At 40.1% G+C, this 19,566-nt stretch overlaps 1 protein-coding gene across 7 annotated transcripts; it reads left to right on the plus strand.

Annotated features, from left to right (window-relative positions):
* Nucleotides 1–21: 21 nt before the first annotated feature.
* On the plus strand, nucleotides 22–18,663 carry LOC109908126 (forkhead box protein P1-B). Of its 7 annotated transcripts, none has more exons than XM_020506622.2 (16): nucleotides 22–91; nucleotides 7,709–7,869; nucleotides 11,524–11,649; nucleotides 11,872–11,961; nucleotides 12,099–12,225; nucleotides 12,411–12,552; nucleotides 12,650–12,757; nucleotides 12,894–12,981; nucleotides 13,095–13,178; nucleotides 13,350–13,569; nucleotides 13,702–13,760; nucleotides 13,873–13,974; nucleotides 14,129–14,256; nucleotides 14,631–14,688; nucleotides 17,590–17,672; nucleotides 17,772–18,657. In XM_020506622.2, exons 2-16 carry the CDS (start codon nucleotides 7,723–7,725, stop codon nucleotides 17,902–17,904), a joined length of 1,695 nt encoding a protein of 564 aa, XP_020362211.1. In that variant the 5' UTR covers nucleotides 22–91; nucleotides 7,709–7,722; the 3' UTR covers nucleotides 17,905–18,657. The 7 variants fall into 7 exon arrangements, with proteins under 7 accessions (XP_020362211.1, XP_031650245.1, XP_020362210.1 ...); XM_031794385.1 differs by having other exon boundaries at nucleotides 27–91; nucleotides 17,593–17,672; nucleotides 17,772–18,562; XM_020506621.2 differs by lacking the exon at nucleotides 22–91 and adding an exon at nucleotides 3,824–3,953.
* The last annotated feature ends 903 nt before the right edge of the window (nucleotides 18,664–19,566 follow it).

A 19,566-nucleotide genomic window follows, 5' to 3' on the forward strand; every position in this document is an offset into this window, starting at 1 on the left:
TTGTTTGTTTTTTAATCAGGTGGCTGTGATGTCATCAAATGCACAGTCCAGTGTCAACTGTTTATCTGTGTTTGCTAACGGTGGTTGCTGAGTGAGTGTATTTCAATAGCTTCTTATCTTGCTCAACAAGACGTGCCAAATAGCTAGCTAGTAGCTCAGGCTACACATTGATGCCCCGGTAAGTAAATGGTAGAATGCTGTTATTGGATAGCTGATGCCATTTATTCATCTCGTTAGCTAGCCTAGCCAGCTACTAGCCAACATAGGCGGTAAACAACCACACCAACCCGTTGTTTAGCTAAATAACATTCACGTTATACAACAACAACGAAGTGGCTTTTAACAGCGAGTTAACTAACCAATATGTATGATCTCTTGGATAGCTAGCTAAGGTTAACGAATTCCAATGTTGTTCAGTAACTTGCCTATCTACGACTGCTAGCTGTTCGCTACATTTACTTGCTAGCTAACGTTAGCTTTAATACCAAATATGTATTTATAAATAAACCAAGATAGCCCACAGCCATACGTTAAAAATGGGAAGAAATGAGTCATAGTGGACAGAACAATAAAGGAGTTGGGCAGAGTCAAGCAACTATTAGTGAGTTCCTATTGGCGCGTTCTAGCATATATTTGCATATTTCCGTTAGGGAACGCCTACTCCGAAGTGCGCGTGTGCAATAACTCAATTCGCCTTTGCACTCCTCAGCAACACATTTGTTTTATTTTTTTACTTTAGCAAAGGGTAAAGTTTACATACTGTTTGTAACATTATAGTTTTGGCAACAGAAAACTATTGAGTTCCGAAGTTTCAATGAAAAAATGTGCAGAATTTCGGCCCAAATCCATCTTGTTCCCTCTTCTATCACTGCTGGCCACTAAGGCTTCCTCTCACTACCAAATTTGGTAGTAAGTGGAACCGCCAAGCGGACGCTTCACATCTATACATCCGGTGTTTTATCCTGTTCGTTGTTCTGTGTTTAATACTAGCTAGCTAACATTAGCTAGAAAAGTACATTTCCATGGTCCGTAGTTATGTTGTAGATATTTTGCCGTCTTTAGCTAGATAACGTTAGCTAAAACAATGCATTTCCCAGTGGTGGAAAAAGTACTACAATTGTCATACTTGAGTAAAAGTAAAGATACCTTAATATAAAATGACTCAAGTAAAAGTGAAATTTACCCAGTAAATTACAAATTGAGTAAAAGTCTAAAAGTATTTGGTTTTACATATACTTAAGTATCAAAAGTATAAATAATTTCAAATTCCTTATATTAAGCAAACCAGGATAGCCAAGGGCACACTAACACTCAGACATCATTTTGAAACAGCATTTGTGTGTAGTGAGTCTACCAGATCATAGGCAGTAGGGATAACCAGGGATGTTCTCTAGATAAGTGTGTGAATTGGACCATTTTCCGATCCTACTATTCATTCAAAATGTTAAGAGTACTTTTGGGTGTCATGGAAAATGTATGGAGTAAAAAGTAGAATAAAATTATTTACGAATGTAGTGAAGTTGCCTAGTTTAATAAAGGTACCAAAAGTAAAAGTTGTGAATATAAATAGTAAAGTACAGCTACCCCCAAAAACAACATGAGTAGTACTTGAAATAATTTTTACTTAAGTACATTACACCACTGGCATTTCCTTTTTTCTCGCTGTGAAATGCCCGCAATGCCCCATTTCAACAACACCAGCTAAGAACTTGTAGCCTCTTAAGACCAATTGACTGTCCCTCTTCTGTTCCCATGTGTTTGGCAATCTGATTCATGGATGGATGTGGACCCCATAAACTGGATGAATGTGGCCCCCTTCACATACTATATCGTCTTGTGCCAAACCCGGAGTTTACTTATAACAACTGCAAAGAGTTTTCAGTTGGGCAGGTGTATGTCTGGCAGGTGTGCTGTCATTAAAGCATTCACATTAGATGTAATGCGCTGAAACGTTATCACCCCATGCTGTTTTGTATATTTTTGCATGGTTTCCAATGTAGTTATTTAGGCTAGAAGTTGATACAGGATATGTGATTCTCCATACCCTTTACAGGTTTGCTAATGGAAAGCCTCGTACAAGGAATTTTAACTAACCTGTTATTGAGGATATTTTCTTAATTCTCAATTCTATGGAGAAAAAAATATAGGTGGTTCTACAAAAAACAGCAAAAACTCAGAAAGATATTAAATCTACATTTTGTACCTAGTGATGAGTTCCCTTGTCATTTTAATTCCAGACATCTTGCATTTCCCAACATCTTTACAGGAACTTGTTGTATTTTTCATTTTCATTGTTGGACATAAGACTGTAAAAAACATCAAGTGATTTTAATTTAAGAAATCTGTTCCCAAGTATTCCCACGGATAATAGAGAGACACGACGTGATCGTATTCAAATGTAAGCAAGGTTTGAAATGATTATGTTTTAGTCAAACTTTTTATCTGTTTGTGCTTCTTGCAGTCAATTTGCTGTCTACAATTTATTTGTAATTATGTTCCGTCCCCCCAACCATCCACTCAAGAAGAAATCGTCCCACGACTGAATCTAATTGATGATCCCTGGCATACAGCATATTATGATCATGTAGGGACCAGTCAACCTGGCTGACAGAACAAATGCTCAATGTTCTACTGCTGCTCAAGCTGTTCCATGATAGAGTTTGATGGCTTTGAGTGGATATTCTTTTCAGACTCACTATCCTGTGGTGTCTCTCCCACAGCAACAAAGAAGATGATGATATAGGCCTAGTCTAGCATCATCCACCTTGTTTATGAAAATGGCAATAAAACTAAACTTCCTGTGGGTCAGCTATGCAAATGTTCAATGAAAACATTTGATTGAATTTCACATTTGCTTATTTCTATTTGCATTATCCGGTAATTGTTCCCCAGAGTGGTAAACTTAGCATGCAAGTGATTGATTAACACACATTCACTTATAAAGGATAGCCTTACAGTATGTAGGGCCCTATAATATCCACGTTGCAGAGAAGGCGGACAGAATCACGGAATCCAGACATTAAAATGTAATTCAACAATATTCAAAAAGGTTTTGAACTTTGTAGGAAATCAACTAAATGTATTGAACTTATTTGACAATTCATTAATTTGCCCAAATTAATCATGTCATGAACAAAATGCGTCAGTGATTTTTATTTTACTGCAACTTTCTGAAATGTGTGTGGGGGAGTGCGCATGTCTACACTTTGTGTAACTGTTAGCAATTATGCTAATTATTACTTTCTGGTAAAGATGGAAAGGCTTTCCCGAAAACCTTCTCAATTAGCCTGTTAGAATGATACCATGATTATATGCATCAATCCACAGGCCATTTGCTTAACAAACTCTGCAATCACATGAGCACTACAGAAACATCACTAACCAAAGGTCTCTTGCTGGTGCACACTTGCATTAAAGGTTAACTACACCCAAAAATAAAAATGTCTTCTATTTTTCCCAGACTTCCAAAGTGGTCACCTGATGTGGTTTAAACATTCTTGTGGACTTAAAACATCCAATGTTGTTTTTCCCACGCCTATGATTTTATAGTGCCCTACTAATGCTTTGGTGCAGGCATACAATGCCTTTTGTTTGTGGCTCTGAATTATAGTTTTGACTAAAAAGAGTGACAACTCCCAATGGAAACACAGGGGAAATGTTGATCCCCAAAAAGTAGCAAGGAGCTGAACATTAGACAATGCAATGTGCATTCAATCAAATTAACAGAATGTAGGTATTCATTGTGTATGCCTGGACAGACAGGAATTGCAGTGGGCATATGGTTTGCCCTTGTTCTATTTGCAGAGTGTTCGTGTTTATGCAAACAGGCGTACTCCTGCATTTTAAACCACAGCACCTGTTCATGTGTTCACAGTCCACATAGGCTACACACTTCTTACGCTACTGCTTTGAACTCAGTTGAACACCTACAGTGCTGTGCCTTTTCTGCCAAGGTAAGGATGGTGTACTATTGTAAAGATGTGCATAACAGTTGATTTGATATTTTGGCTAGAACCCCAAACTCTCGTTGATGATTGTTCTACTAATTTAGACCTTTCTATAGTTTGCTTTGTTATAATTCTTAATGTGATTTTTCTTTCTCATTGATCTGTATTACAAATCTATGGTAGGCTAGGCTTTATCTAAGAGTCAGGATTGAAATGCATTGTTGCATTGTGGTATAGACTAGGCCAATATTTTTGGTCCTGACTGTTGAAGTAGGTATTCAGAAGATTCCCCTCTACCCTAAAAACCTAATGTTTGTGTTGCTTGTCTGCTTTGCTAGCAGCACTGGATCCGACATTGGGAATGTTGAAGGGCATTAGGATGAAACACTGTTTTGTGTGCAAATACACCCTTGGCTGCTGTAGCCTAAAATAAACAGGAATCAGTTTTGCTGTGGAATGAAAAGGCCAGTAGGTACTGAAGTCAGACTTGATAGGCAATGCAATATTGTATCTAACAGTAGGTTAGCCTATGTTTCAGCTTTCTCCAGAAGTCGATAAGTCATAAATACATACATTTGATGAATCTACGTTTTCAGCTGAGGGGACATTTGCTGTTTATTTTAGCTGTGTTGCATTTGAGTCGAACGCTTCCCCAACTGTACACACGACCCTCCCTTTAATGCGGTATTGTGCTACCTGCCAGATCTGTTTATCGCACCACCTGGTTAATGTTAAATTGCTCCAGAAGGACGACATGTTTACTCATAAACACCGAACCAGGGTCTCTTTGTTTACCGTAGCCTTGGCAGCAATCAGCTACTCAACAAATATCTCCGGTTTATGTTGGCAAGAGGGAAACTGTTGCCTTGATTATTTAAAGCAGAGTAACATCTTGTCTTTGATCTGCAGCAATATTGAAGATGTTTCTAAGATTGTCTTCAGTAAGAAACCGCATGTGGGCATTTCCATGTAAAAGGAACCATGAGCACCAATGTGAAGTTTGTAGGAGCATGTTCAATGAAAGCCTTCTATAAATTATAGTTAGACATTATTTGCCTTCTTTAAATGTAAGAAACATTGCCTTGTGCCTTGTAATTCTGTTGCCAAAACTCTATCTTTTAAGTTATTTTCTAATTTATCTCCCTTATGAGAGAGGATAATGAACATTCACAGAAATAACAAGTAAAGGTAGATCTACCAATTAGTTAGTTTTTATTTGTTTATGAATTATTAAGTGATTAAAACACGTAATTCTGTAACCAAATCAGTCACGTAATTACTGCAATTGAATTGGCTACAATTGGAAATCCTATTCACAAACCACAGCTGGGTCACCTGCTACTGTCCTTCCTTCCACTGGCATACTGTTCAGCTCATACCTTTTTGTCTGGTGGTCAAAGCAAGACTGAAAACAGTCTGGTTCTTTCTGTCTGTCCTGTCCTGTCCTGTCCTGTCCTGTCCTGTCCTGTCCTGTCCTGTCCTGTCCTGTCCTGTCTGTCCTGTCTGTCCTGTCTGTCCTGTCTGTCTGTCTGTCTGTCTGTCTGTCTGTCTGTCTGTCTGTCTGTCTGTCTGTCTGTCTGTCTGTCTGTCTGTCTGTCTGTCTGTCTGTCTGTCTGTCTGTCTGTCTGTCTGTCTGTCTGTCTGTCTGTCTGTCTGTCTGTCTGTCTGTCTGTCTGTCTGTCTGTCTGTCTGTCTGTCTGTCTGTCTGTCTGTCTGTCTGTCTGTCTGTCTGTCTGTCTGTCTGTCTGTCTGTCTGTCTGTCTGTCTGTCGTCTGTCTGTCTGTCTGTCTGTCTGTCTGTCTGTCTGTCTGTCTGTCTGTCTGTCTGTCTGTCTGTCTGTCTGTCTGTCTGTGTCTGTCTGTCTGTCTGTCTGTCTGTCTGTCTGTCTGTCTGTCTGTCTGTCTGTCTGTCTGTCTGTCTGTCTGTCTGTCTGTCTGTCTGTCTGTCTGTCTGTCTGTCTGTCTGTCTGTCCTGTCTGTCTGTCTGTCTGTCTGTCTGTCTGTCTGTCTGTCTGTCTGTCTGTCTGTCTGTCTGTCTGTCTGTCTGTCTGTCTGTCTGTCTGTCTGTCTGTCTGTCTGTCTGTCTGTCTGTCTGTCTGTCTGTCTGTCTGTCTGTCTGTCTGTCTGTCTGTCTGTCTGTCTGTCTGTCTGTCTGTCTGTCTGTCTGTCTGTCTGTCCTGTCTGTCTGTCTGTCTGTCTGTCTGTCTGTCTGTCTGTCTGTCTGTCTGTCTGTCTGTCTGTCTGTCTGTCTGTCTGTCTGTCTGTCTGTCTGTCTGTCTGTCTGTCTGTCTGTCTGTCTGTCGTCTGTCTGTCTGTCTGTCTGTCTGTCTGTCTGTCTGTCTGTCTGTCTGTCTGTCTGTCTGTCTGTCTGTCTGTCTGTCTGTCTGTCTGTCTGTCTGTCTGTCTGTCAAAGCAAGACTGAAAACAGTCTGGTTCTTTCTGTCTGTCTGTCTGTCTGTCTGTCTGTCTGTCTGTCGGTCAAAGCAAGACTGAAAACAGTCTGGTTCTTTCTGTCTGTCTGTCTGTCTGTCTGTCTGTCTGTCTGTCTGTCGGTCAAAGCAAGACTGAAAACAGTCTGGTTCTTTCTGTCTGTCTGTCTGTCTGTCTGTCTGTCTGTCTGTCTGTCTGTCTGTCTGTCTGTCTGTCGGTCAAAGCAAGACTGAAAACAGTCTGGTTCTTTCTGTCTGTCTGTCTGTCTGTCTGTCTGTCTGTCTGTCTGTCTGTCTGTCGGTCAAAGCAAGACTGAAAACAGTCTGGTTCTTTCTGTCTGTCTGTCTGTCTGTCTGTCTGTGTCTTTCTTTCTTTCTTTCAGTTAATGTCACCTCTTCTGACTCTTTCTACCAACCACCCACTTTCCATTTAGTGTAACAAGCATCCTCACCCACTGACCATCGACCGATACCAAAGATCAATGGAAGTAGAAATTTGGTCAGTCCGCCCTGGCCGGACCAAATCTGAACCTTTCATAAGCTTCTATATTTCACAGGTTTGGACAAAACAGTACAGAAAAGTAGAGCACACTAGAGTGGAGTACAATATAATGTACTGAACATACCTACCGCACTCTACTGTGCTGTACTGTGACGTCTAAACTTGTAAAACGAAGACGTCTGATTGTTTCAGATGTGGTCTTGTTTGGGGGCGGCGCTCATTACAATAACAGCTAGTGTGAAGCATTATACCCAAATATGCAAAATAAGGATATTGCATATTTCTACTTTTATGTACCTATTCAGGATACATCACCATGAAGAGAATTATATTCATGTCCATAATTATGCATTTCTGTATAGTACAGGTCAGGATGTAATTCCATTACCGGATGTAAATCCACTTCCCCTACTGTAGTTCAGTAACCAAAATATATTTTCAAACTCAAGGTGTCATGTAGCTGACACCCCATTCTTTCTGCAGACCTCGTTGAATCTTAATTCAGAGCTGATATTTAAGCTTTTTTGGAGAATGTGGTTGAACAAAAAAACGGAGGGAGATTTTAACGTAATTCTGTTACCAAACTTTGCATCTACACAGTTTGTTCAGTAAATGTGTTTTTGTGAAATTTCCGTGTAAATTGTTCAAAGTAGTGCATGTAGTTATATGGGCAATCTGAATTCAAGCTTAATTCCGTTATCGAGGAATTGCCCATGTGCATATGTAATTGTTCCAACAACAAAAAATGTAGCCTAAAATCAGTATTGTGGAAAGTAACTGTGGATTTACATGAGGTTTACAGCGGCTCTCTTGTTCTTGTTCTGTTCTCAGGTCAGTGAGTCCAGATGCATGAGTCTGGGTCAGAACAGACAGCCTGCACCAGTCCAGCCAATCAGACGGAGAATGGGGACAGTGCTGAGAAGGATGATTATCTGAGTGCTAAGCCACTAACTCCAGAGGGTTCTGGGGCTGACAGTCAGCAGCAAAACCAGGTTACCAAACGTATTTTATAAAGTGTGCCACATGCTTACTTTCCACAACTAAAGCATATGGGTTCTCAAATTGTCACATTTAGCATCTTTCTTTGTTTGTATGATAGGTAGGATATCTCTCACTGAACTTTGAGCCAACTGTAGTGCTGCAGACAGAGACTGCTGAGACACTTTGTGATTGGTGGAGAAGGATAGATCTGTGTTATTGGTTAGTTTTGTTTATGCACACAAGCACTTTGTCAGACTGCCAGACAGTGTAATGTTGTGCTCGGCTTACTGCTCTGTCTTTCTCCACCCTGCGTCTCTAACTGCCAAAGACGACCACTGTAAATGGAGTTGGTCAGGTTTGTCAGCTTTATTATTGTATTTTGGTCAACTAGCCTATTTCTACATGTAGCTAGATAACGCTCTATGTTTACTGGTATATACATTGGTAGAATTTGCTGGATGAAAAGGACTACGTTAAAGTGAAACACTGGTCATCTGTGTAAACTAAGGACCAAGATAGTAATTGTGACTGTGTTAGTTAAAGTGAATTTGCATGTGTCACTACTATCTAACATATTTATAATGTTATTGTACTGTATAATCAAAGGTAATTTACTTAAATCATATGAAAATGTCCTTCGCTCTTTATTGCCTCTTCCAAGCATTTTTCTTACTCTGGTCTTGTAGATTATATTCCTTTGTGCATTGATGGTTTGTGTATGTCTCAGTTGAGTTTGGTTACATACGGTTTGTTAAATCTCAGTTCAGGGAGAAATTAAGTATAAGGGTCTGTTATATGAAAGGGATTATATTTTCTGGGTTTCAGAAAAGGGATGTAACTTGTTTTTGGCAACATTAGTCATAGAGCACATACCTCTCTTTGAGGACTAGCCCAGTGTTTACATTGTCCTTCATGGGTATGTGGGTTTCTGTCACATCAACAATAATAATAACAAAAGATGTTTGGGCTGGTCTGCCCTGACGTCATGGAAACAAGGATTAGGTGCAGGATTAGGTTTTGCTGATGTTGTGCATACAAAAGATGAGCCTTTCCCATACCATATACAGTGACTAACTGGCCCTATCTGGCTCTCTGAAGTTTTTTTTCTTCTGTACTGCAGACTTTAAGTCCAGCTGATGCAATTATTTTACCTTCTGCTTTAAGTCATGTAAGCCATGAGTTTATCCTCAGTATCTGCTCCAGGGTATAGGTCTATAAGGATCTTGATGAGCATCAGAGCATGTTTAGTCCGTGTGGGAAAGGGCCATCTCCTTGGCAATCCACTGTTATTGTTAGCCTAGAGTGTATGTGACATCCTCCAGCAGTTTGTTTACTGGATCCCAAACAGAGCCAGCCTTAGTGGGAATTGTTTGTTTGTGGTTCAGACCTTAATTAAGGCCCTATTCCCACTAGGAGATATGAAGAAGACTCTAAGGAGCGCGATGGCGAAAGAGAATTCAACTTTTCAATTCACATTACATCCTTGCCTTACCTTTCGTTGTGGCTGGCCACATGACAATCTTGGTCCGTAGTTCAAATTGACCGTAAATATCACAGCCACTAGCCAGAAAGCACAAACTATTCAACATTGACAAAAGTACACCCAAACCATATTACACTGCAACAATTCACAAGCATGTATGTGCAGTCAATTTAAATGGTTTATTTTCTCGTCTGTAGGCTACACTCAATACATTTTTAGCTTCAAGACAAAAGCACAGAGTTACTGCTAACAAAATGTCTTCATCAAGTAACGTTAGCATATCAAAAATGAATGATTTTAACCCTCTCATATTATTATAAAGTACAGTAGGCCTACATTACAACATCACAACAAACCAGGCTTCATTTTGAACAACATCATGAAAATAATTGAATGTGGTAAAAGCGAATTGTGACAGGAAACGTGAGTATAACTGAATTCACCACAACAAGCTGTTTTATATGGAAGTCTATACCCGCCACCAAATTAGTTTAATAAAAAGACTGATGATTTGTCAACGTGCACAATTAGTCTGTGCTTCAGTCTGACCAACTACAGCCTACTGACGACAACCACAGCTGCAGGTAGCCAGAGAAGCCTATGCGCTCTGATCCCATCTGGGCTTGGCCAGGGGAAACGTAATGTCATGTTTTTATAGCCTAAAATAGGCCCATTTATTTGTGTTCTGAGAAAGTGATTTTATATTCACACTTCGGGTGACAAGGCAACCTACACTATATATACAAAAGTATATGGACATCCCTTCAAAATAGTGGATTCGGCTATTTCAGCCACACCCGTTGCTGACAGGTGTATAAAATCGAGCACACAGCTATGTAATCTCCATAGTCCAACATTGACTGTAGAATGGCCTTACTGAAGAGCTCAGTGACTTTCAACTTTCATAGGATGTCACCTTTAAGTGCTGTTATTGTGAAGTGGAAACGTCTAGGAGCAACAACGGCTCAGTCGCAAAGTGGTAGGCCACACAAGCTCATAGAACAGGATCTCCGAGTGCCCATGATTTTGGAACGAGATGTTCGACAAGCAGGTGTCCACATACTTTTGGTTATGTAGTGTAGGTCTTTTTAATCTAAAATGATTGACTGGAATGAATCAATCAATACAATAGTGATGACATGCTATATGAGTATCTACACGATGCAACCAGCCATACAGAGAGCTCAGCCCTGTTCGTTTTTGTCAAAATTTTTAACCATATGACTAAATAAATCTGGTCCCATCATAGCCCATATAAAACAGTTTATGAATGTTTTTTTAGATTTTTTCTAGCTGATTTATGTCATACACTACAACTAGGGTCCAGAGTTGGTTAGATTAGCCTACTATCAGATCAAGAATAACTCTGGGCCCCAGGAACCCCCAAGTTCCTGCAAGTACGCAAGTTTACATTTGAATATTATGTGTATCCGACAATATTTTTACAGAAAGTATTGTAAGTGTGAGGCTCTAAAATGCAATGCAGTTCTGTTTTTGCAAAACTTGCCATGCATCCCTGGCTTTGTATAAATTTTTTATCTATACTAAACAAAAATATAAACGAAACATGCAACAATTTCAAAGATTTTACTGAGTTACATTTCATATACAGAAATTAGTCAATTGAAATAAATAAATTGGGCCTTAATCTATGGATTTCACATGACTGGGCAGGGGTGCAGCCATGGGTGGGCCTGGGAGGGCATAGGCCCACCCAATGTGTAATGATCATGCTGTTTTAATCAGCTTCTTGATATCCCTCACCTGTCAGGTGGATGGATTATCTTGGCAAAGGGGAAATGCTCACTAACAGGGATGTAAACACATTTGTGCACCAAATTTGAGAGAAATAATATTTTTGTGTGTGTGGAACATTTCTGTGATTTTTTTTATTTCTGCTCATGGCGCATTGGACCGACACTTTACACGTTGCATTTATATTTTTGTGCAGTGAATTTATTTGGCTTTAATTATTATGTTTACTGTAAACATCCCCAGAGCTGTGGGTGTTAGGCAGAAAGGGAGGGGTAATTGCTGGATGCCTAGCAAAGGTTGTTCATATGTTTTGGTTTTAAAATGTAAAAAAACAACACTTCAATGGTGTTGTTGGCATTTTGTTTTTCTGTAATTTTCCGGCATGGCTATGTCTAATCTGTGCTCATCTGTATTTGTGTGTTGGCAGGTTACAGTTTCAGTGTCTATGATGACCCCTCCAGTGGAGACTCCTCAGCAGACACAGCAGCAGGTCCTCAACCCACAGCAGATCCAGGCCCTGCTCCAGCAGCAGAAAGCACTCATGTTACACCAGGTAACTACATCATATTCACCACACAAATCTACATGTAAATGCTTTATTGTGTTCTGTTTCACAATTGTAATATTAGCAGGAATTTTTGTTAATTTCTCTGTACGTCACCTATTTTTCATGTGGATCTTCCAGTGAGATGCTGATGGCTTGAACGTGACCACTGTATTTCCTCATGACCTTCCATTAACTCAAGGTGTTTTTTTCCTTCTTTTTTTTCTACAGCAACACATACAGGATCTCTGCCAGAAACAGCAGGACCAGTTCAACGCCCAGCTCCTACAGCAGAAGCATGCTGGGAAGTCAGGCCAAGAGGTAGGCCGACATACTTATTTTTTGTCATACGTCTGTATTTTGCTGTCATCTAAATGTTCCAAAGCGCTATATAAAATCAATGTATTATTATAGTATTGCTGAGGCCTCATGTGTACCTCTTCCCCACTCCCCTACAGCAGCTAGCTGCTCAGCACATGGCCATCCAGCAGCAGCTCCTGCAGGTCCAACAGCAGCACCTCCTTAGCCTCCAGAGACAGGGTCTCCTGTCTGTCCTGCCCTCCATGAGCCCCTCTGCAGCTCAGGGTAAGTGTCTACCCCCTCAGCCCCAATCCTAATCTAACATACCTTCCCCCATCAAGTATCTGCCCCATGCTTTGTTTGTTGTTGCTGTCCTCTTCCATGGCTGCAAGGCAGCTACATTTGTTTTGGTTGTTGTTGGGCAAGAATATTATAGTTATTTGGCTGAATTACTTGTGTATTTCTCCTAGGTTTAATGAAAGGGTGTGAGAATGGCACCAGCCTGCTCTCTGGTGGTGAGAATCCAGCTACTCTTCAGAAGAACCTGCTCCACAGTCAGCATTCCACCACCAATGGGAATCATCCATCACAGATCCTAAAGAAGAAAGACAGGTGATTAGTCATTTCGGAACAGTGTTTATTCATTCTCATCTGTCCAACCTCTTCCTGAAGTGTTACATTGATGATATATATGTATGTCTCTCTGCAGTGGGCCTGTGGATAATCACACACAAAACACTCACCCTCTCTATGGACACGGCATGTGCAAATGGTCTGGCTGTGAGGCTGTCTTTGGAGACTTTCAAGTTTTTCTCAAGTGAGTTTCTCCTCATCTATTCAATCTCTCAGAGAGACAAATTAAGGTCAATCTCTCTTACTATAATAGTAACACTGTGTTCTAGTGGCTTCTTCAGTGTTTTCTTGTTTTATAATAGAATGTGTTTTCCCCCCAGGCATCTGAACAGTGAACATACACTGGATGACAAGAGTACAGCACAGTGTCGAGTGCAGATGCAGGTTGTTCAGCAGCTAGAACTGCAGGTACACAGTAGACAAGACATTTGCTTAAATAAAGCCCATTCATTGTACAGTACCTTCTCACTGTAATCAACTTCAAATGACATCTTTGTTGTTTTATCTTCTCCTCAATGAAGTTGAAAAAAGACAAAGAGCGTCTGCAAGCCATGATGTCTCACCTCAAATCCTCTGATCAAAAGTCCAAACCAGCAACCCCAACGGTAAGTCTCTGGAGTATTAAAGTGGGCATGTCTTAAATTCAAATCATGTTACTAACAGAGTAAGACGAGAATTAGCCACAATGGTAAAATAATCACCCTTCAAGTTTGCATTCCCTACAGCTGTGTTCTCTGTATTGCGTTTTAAATTAATCTTTACTTTTTATTTTCTAGGGGAATCTTGTGCCCAATGTCTCCTTCTCCCAGGTGACATTTCCCAAGGTGCTTCCTTCCATGAGCTTGTCTCAAAATGCCACTGCTCCTTCTACACCCCTGACACCACCCCCAACCTCCTCCTCTATCCTCCCTCCCCACACCCTGCTCACTGTGAGCCCTGGAAGGAGATGGTACTCAGACAGCAAGACCATGAAATACAGCAAGACCATGAATCAAGGTGAGTTAGCAGAGTGATGCTGAACCTAATGAGGGTAGTAGGGTACATTTTTTTGATGCCTGTGGTAGTTTATCTACTTGAATGGCTTCAATCATTGATTTTAATAAAACACATTTTGTTATTCCTTAACAGATATTGTTCAGAATAAAGAAGCTAGACCGCCATTTACATATGCAGCCCTAATAAGACAGGTAAGGAATCTTTTCGTTTATTTCACCCTGGTTTACCCGCCGATGACTAAATGGTAGCTATTCGTAAGGAGTGCGTCTATTGTTTGCTAATTGAATGTTTGCATTTTTCCAGGCAATATTTGAATCCCCCTATAAGCAGCTGACACTAAATGAAATCTACAATTGGTTCACGCGAACATTTGCCTATTTTAGACGCAACGCCGCAACATGGAAGGTATTTCGTTGTCTATTTAAAGGGTAATTTACATGTATATGAATACCCTTGTCCTACGTTTAGTTGCCTTTCCATATTCATTATGTTTTTTAGGAATGTTGCATGGTATTAGATCAACTTGTATGGAATAATGTTCTTCTTTCTGACTCTGCAGAATGCAGTGAGACACAACCTCAGCCTCCACAAGTGTTTTGTGCGAGTGGAGAATGTAAAAGGAGCTGTGTGGACAGTTGATGAGATGGAGTTCCAGAGGAGAAGGCCCCAGAAGCCTGCTGGTGAAGGGTATGTTTAACATGCTCGGTATCTCCAGTAATGCTCCATGTATGTCTCTGTTTCTCAACATGTTAAACCTGCATTTTTGTTGGTATTATACTAATACAAACCATGTAACTAAGTTTGGGCATGATCTGATTTTTCTCTAGAAAAACTGCAGAGCAATGTGCACATTGAGCTCACAGAAAAACCCGAACTAAATGGAATTCATATAATTCAATCGACATCGGTCACTCAGTTGTTTAAAAAATAGAAAATAACTGATATTTCGGTTATTCGCTCAGCACTAGTAACTAAAATAAAAGTGTCTTGTGAGGATATGTTGTCCCTCTATTTCCCAGTGTGTGTTGAATAGAAGAACATGTGTTTATTTGTGACTGCAGGTCTCTCAAGAGGGAGAACACTGACCATGGTCACTGCTCAGCTTTCCTTACTCCTAAGGTAAATGCTCTTTTGACAACTTTGAGTGCTAAACCCAGGATCGGCGTTAGGGGGCCTGGCCACATACTGTACCTCCTTTCCCGTCCAAATAAAATATTGAAATCTTGATAATTTATTGGGCCGAGAAGCGTGCCGACAGAAAGACTCATTCATCTCAGATAAGCATCCGAGTGAAACAGTTCCTCTCTGTCTCAGTATGTGTAGACTGTGTATCTGATGCTGTCTGGACAAAAACAATATGGCATGTCATACTATTTCTGTCCAGACAGCGTCAGATAGATGGTCTACATATAGTAAGACAGAGGAGTGCTCTTTCGATGCTCGGATGCATTCTCCTGTGAGAGTTTCAGCAGAAAGGAAGAGGTGACACGAGGGCTCACTCTCGCCACAAACTCTGTCCAGAATAAGCCCAATGATATTCTGTGTCAGGCTTTCAAGAGCAGCTGTGATTCCCTTTAATATTGATCAGCTTTAATATTGCAGATTGTAGCTTCCATCAATGTAATTGTCTGCATCATTTCCAAACGCCCATATATACAGTTGAAGTCGGAAGTTTACATACACTTAGGTTGGAGTCATTAAAACTAGTTTTTCAACCACCACAAATTTCTTGTTAACAAACTATAGTTTTGGCAAGTCGGTTAGGACATCTACTTTGTGCATTACACAAGTAATTCCAGAAAATGATGTCATGGCTTCTGATAGGGTAATTGACATAAATTGAGTCAATTAGAGGTGTACCTGTGGATGTATTTCAAGGCCTACCTTCAAACTCCTTGACATCATGGGAAAATCCAAAGAAATCAGTCAAGATCTCAGAAAAAATATGTAGTCCTTCACAAGTCTGGTTCATCCTTGGAAGCATTTTCCAAACGCCTGAAGGTACCACGTTCATCTGTACAAACAATATTACGTAAGTTTAAACACCATGGGACCACGGAGCCGCCATACCGTTCAGGAAGGAGACGCGTTCTGTCTCCTAGAGATGAACGTACTTTGATGCGAAAAGTGCAAATCAATCCCAGAACAACAGCAAAGGACCTTGTGAAGATGCTGGAGGAAACAGGTACAAAAGTATCTATATCCACAGTAAAATGAGTCCTATATCGACATAACCTGAAAGGCCGCCATTAAAAAGCCAGACTACGGTTTGCAACTGCACATAGGGACAAAGAGCAAGGCCTACAAACCTGACTCCGTTTCATCAGCTCTGTCAGGAGGAATGGGCCAAAATTCACCCAACTTATTGTGGGAAGCTTGTAGAAGGCTACCCAAAACGTTTGACCCAAGTTCAACAATTTTAAAGGCAATGCTACCAAATACTAATTTAGTGTATGTAAACTTCTTACCCACTGGGAATGTGATGAAAGAAATAAAAGCTGAAATAAATCATTCTCTCAACTAATATTCTGACATTTCACATTCTTAAAATAAGTGGTGATCCTAACTGACCTAAAACAGGGAATTTTTACTAGGATTAAATGTCAGGAATTGTGAAAAACTGAGTTTAAATGTATTTGGCTAAGGTGTAACTTCTGACTTCAACTGTATGTCACCAGTAGGTCTAGTGAATATACCGGCAATCCCTGTAATTTGGTTACATACATTTCTGTTAATGCATGTAATAATTTGTTGTTTACTATTCTCATTCTGAGTGGAAACATTATTAGCAGGTTGTGAACTCTGCAACACAAGTTTAGGTTTATTTCATAACCATAATTTAAGAGTTTTGTAAACTTTTTCATTGTCTTTTATTTGGAGTGCTTCATGTGAGCAATGAGCATGTCTGGTTTCTCTGTCCTGATAACGGTGAGGGAGCACGCGCCTGAGCACGCTAGTAGTAGGCCTGCTGTGTGCAAATGTAGGAAAGTGCCCATTTTGATTTCTGTATGTCTTAACTCACCACGTCCACTACCAATAATAAACTGAGCTTCTCAGTAAACATTTTTTTTAACCTCACACAGTAAGGCAACGAAGCCTACAGCCATTGCAAATGATAGTAGTTCCTCACAGTATTTGAAAAATCTTTCCAACACTCCTGGCCTCGATAATCATCAAGCCTCGGTGTGAAAGAGCAAATATATCATGATCTGGTGACCCCATATATTCAGTGGAAACGTCATAAAAAAAAAACTGCTGTCTGTACGGTGCTCACTGGTACCGGAAACACTGAGGGCCCGGAATAGGCTAATTAAATAGAAAGGGAGGCATATAGGTGGAGTAGAGATGAAAATTCAAGTTCTTTCAATCGCATTCATCAGGATGTTTTTATTTGTCGGCTTTAGGTCTATCTATTTGACTTGGTTGACGATGGAAATTGTAGCCCTACTACTGCATTGGCCTATAGGCTAGTTCCATGCACTAATTTCTTTAGCCGCCAATGGACCACGGTGTATCAATGTGTCCATATGGCAGAGGCTGGTGTTCTTGCATTAGTTGAATTTTAACTTTTAGATTTTTATCATTTTAATTCAGATTTTTATGATTAACCACATGACAATGATTTTGAGAAACGAAAACGTTATCGAAATTAAACTGTTTCATGAAAATGTGCATACCGTATATACAAATAATCATAACTAGCATGCAGATAGTTTAGAAATGGTAGGATAAATTGTTAGCTTCCCCAAACTTGAAACTCACGAGCTGCCTATGGTCTTTAACACCCATGAAAACAATCATTTGCAAGCGTGTGCGTGCACACATGGGAGGTCCCCTAAATATATATATTTTTTTAAAGGTCCCCCGCCTATGGAAATCAAATGCCCGTCCAACTTATTCGTTCTGGCACCGGCCCTTGATAAACCTATGGCGTGTCTTTTCAGGCTGAATTGCTAGAGAGTAGTATACCTCCATTCAACCCAGCCTCTATAGGAGCTCCCTTTATGTTCTCTGTTCCAGCAGGAGGAGATGAATGCAGCTCTCTGGTATGGGAATGGATCCTACAGTGACAGCAGTGAAGAGCAGTACCCAATTCACCCTCTGTGAGTTCTATCACCATTCAAAACTAGATTTGATAGAGGAGAAATGTTTCATAATTCATTATAAGTACATTTCTTCCTTATCATTACTTTTCTTCTCAGCGTGAAAGAAGAGCTAATGGATGAGGAGGCATATGAGAATGTGCCCCATGACTGTTCAGAGACTGAGAGCTCTGATGAGCACAGCTCAGATGTGGACCAAGACGGCGGTAGCCCAGACAGACCCAACCTGTAGCTGGCCCATGTGCCTTCGCAGTGAAAGGGACTGTTTTCAAACCTGTCACTCTCCACTGCAAGACTCCCACATTGGACAACTATGAAATATACCAAATTAATATAGAACTGCTTCATATCAAGTGGAAAAACACACATTTTCTGTTGAGGAAATAAATTACTATTTTATTTATTGAGGATATTTTGTCCTCGCTGTTGTATTGGGTTTTATCCACCTAGAGCTCACGTTGAAGACAAGAGCTGATGGCGGAACCTTTGTAACACCCCTTGTCCTCAAATAATGCATCCCTATCGGCTTATTGTGAGGCTGTACAACCAATGACAAAGCCCTATGGGGAGCTGGCTCAGTGATGCAGAGATATTTTTACATTTTCTTTCAAGAATGTGTATATCAATAACCAGAGCATTGGCAATATTTATGGACAGCACTTCATGAAGATGAATCTTTGTTTTCTCCCCCTAATTCATTTTTATATGAGAGTACCAGACAACCACCAGATTGTAACAAGTTGTTTTGTTTGACATGATATCCTTGAGAATTGGTTACTTTTAAAAGGGAGCTGTACACTGCCAAAAATATGATTTATGTGTAACCGATCTGTTGGGATATTATTATTTATGTAGCCTAATAATCATATTTTTCCCCCCACTATCCCAAACATGGCTTTTTGGACTTATTTAGTGTTGTATCATACATTGCCATAGTTGTGCACTAAATGCTGTCTCTAATACATTCCGTATAAAAAGTGTGTGGCGAATGTCTGGTTTGAAGCATTCATTATTGTGTTTATGTGCAGGTTTTGAGTTATGACCAGAGTTTGTTTTAACAGTGTGGTAATGGCCATACTTCAGTGGTCAATATAATGTGGATATCTAATGGATGGCAGGCAATGTGAAGAAGACGTTGTTTGGCAGGAGAAGGTTCTACTGTAAATATACTCCCTTCATTCAGTTCAGACCACATCATCATCATCAACCAGCCTGGATGTGTGCACACTGCATAGAGATTAGTAGGTAACCTATAGTGGCATCTATATAGGCTTGTACCGTGATAACCTATCTGACTGAGGTCGTCAGAGTGATAAAATATACTTACAATTGACCAAAACTCATCCTGCCAAAACTTTTTGCGCTGTCTGGATGGCTATGGCTCGGATCCAGATGGGGGTGTGTCCTGTCCTGCCCGTTTACAGAGCACTGCGATCCAAGCTGCACTTCATCCACACGAGGATCCAGCAGCTTTACAAGGATTGGATGGTTCTGTCCCATTGTGGACAATAAATACTTTTTTTGTTAGCCTTTGTGAAGTTTTGTTTCAGGGAAAGTCAATTTGATTTATAATTAAGAATAAGTATCTTACCATAAATATGCATACGTGAAAGGAATGGAATATGATCTGCAAATATTATATAGGCGCATAGGTTATATTATTAGGTTGCATGGGCATGTGGTAATCTTATCAAAAAAATTTAATAACTGAATCTTGAGAGAAAAAGCTTTGTTTTTAAAAATGGGTTATCTTATATTTTTCTGGTTAGGGTCATCTTTGTATTTACTGGTTAATGGTCGAGCCAAGTATCATAGTGGGGAATTTATCCATTGCAAGAGTGCTTAAGCAAATGTGGTCCCATTCTACCTTGACTGCTGCGGACTTGTATTCTGT

This window comes from Oncorhynchus kisutch, linkage group LG17 (genome assembly GCF_002021735.2).
Source record: "Oncorhynchus kisutch isolate 150728-3 linkage group LG17, Okis_V2, whole genome shotgun sequence".
Taxonomy (NCBI): Eukaryota; Metazoa; Chordata; class Actinopteri; order Salmoniformes; family Salmonidae; genus Oncorhynchus; species Oncorhynchus kisutch.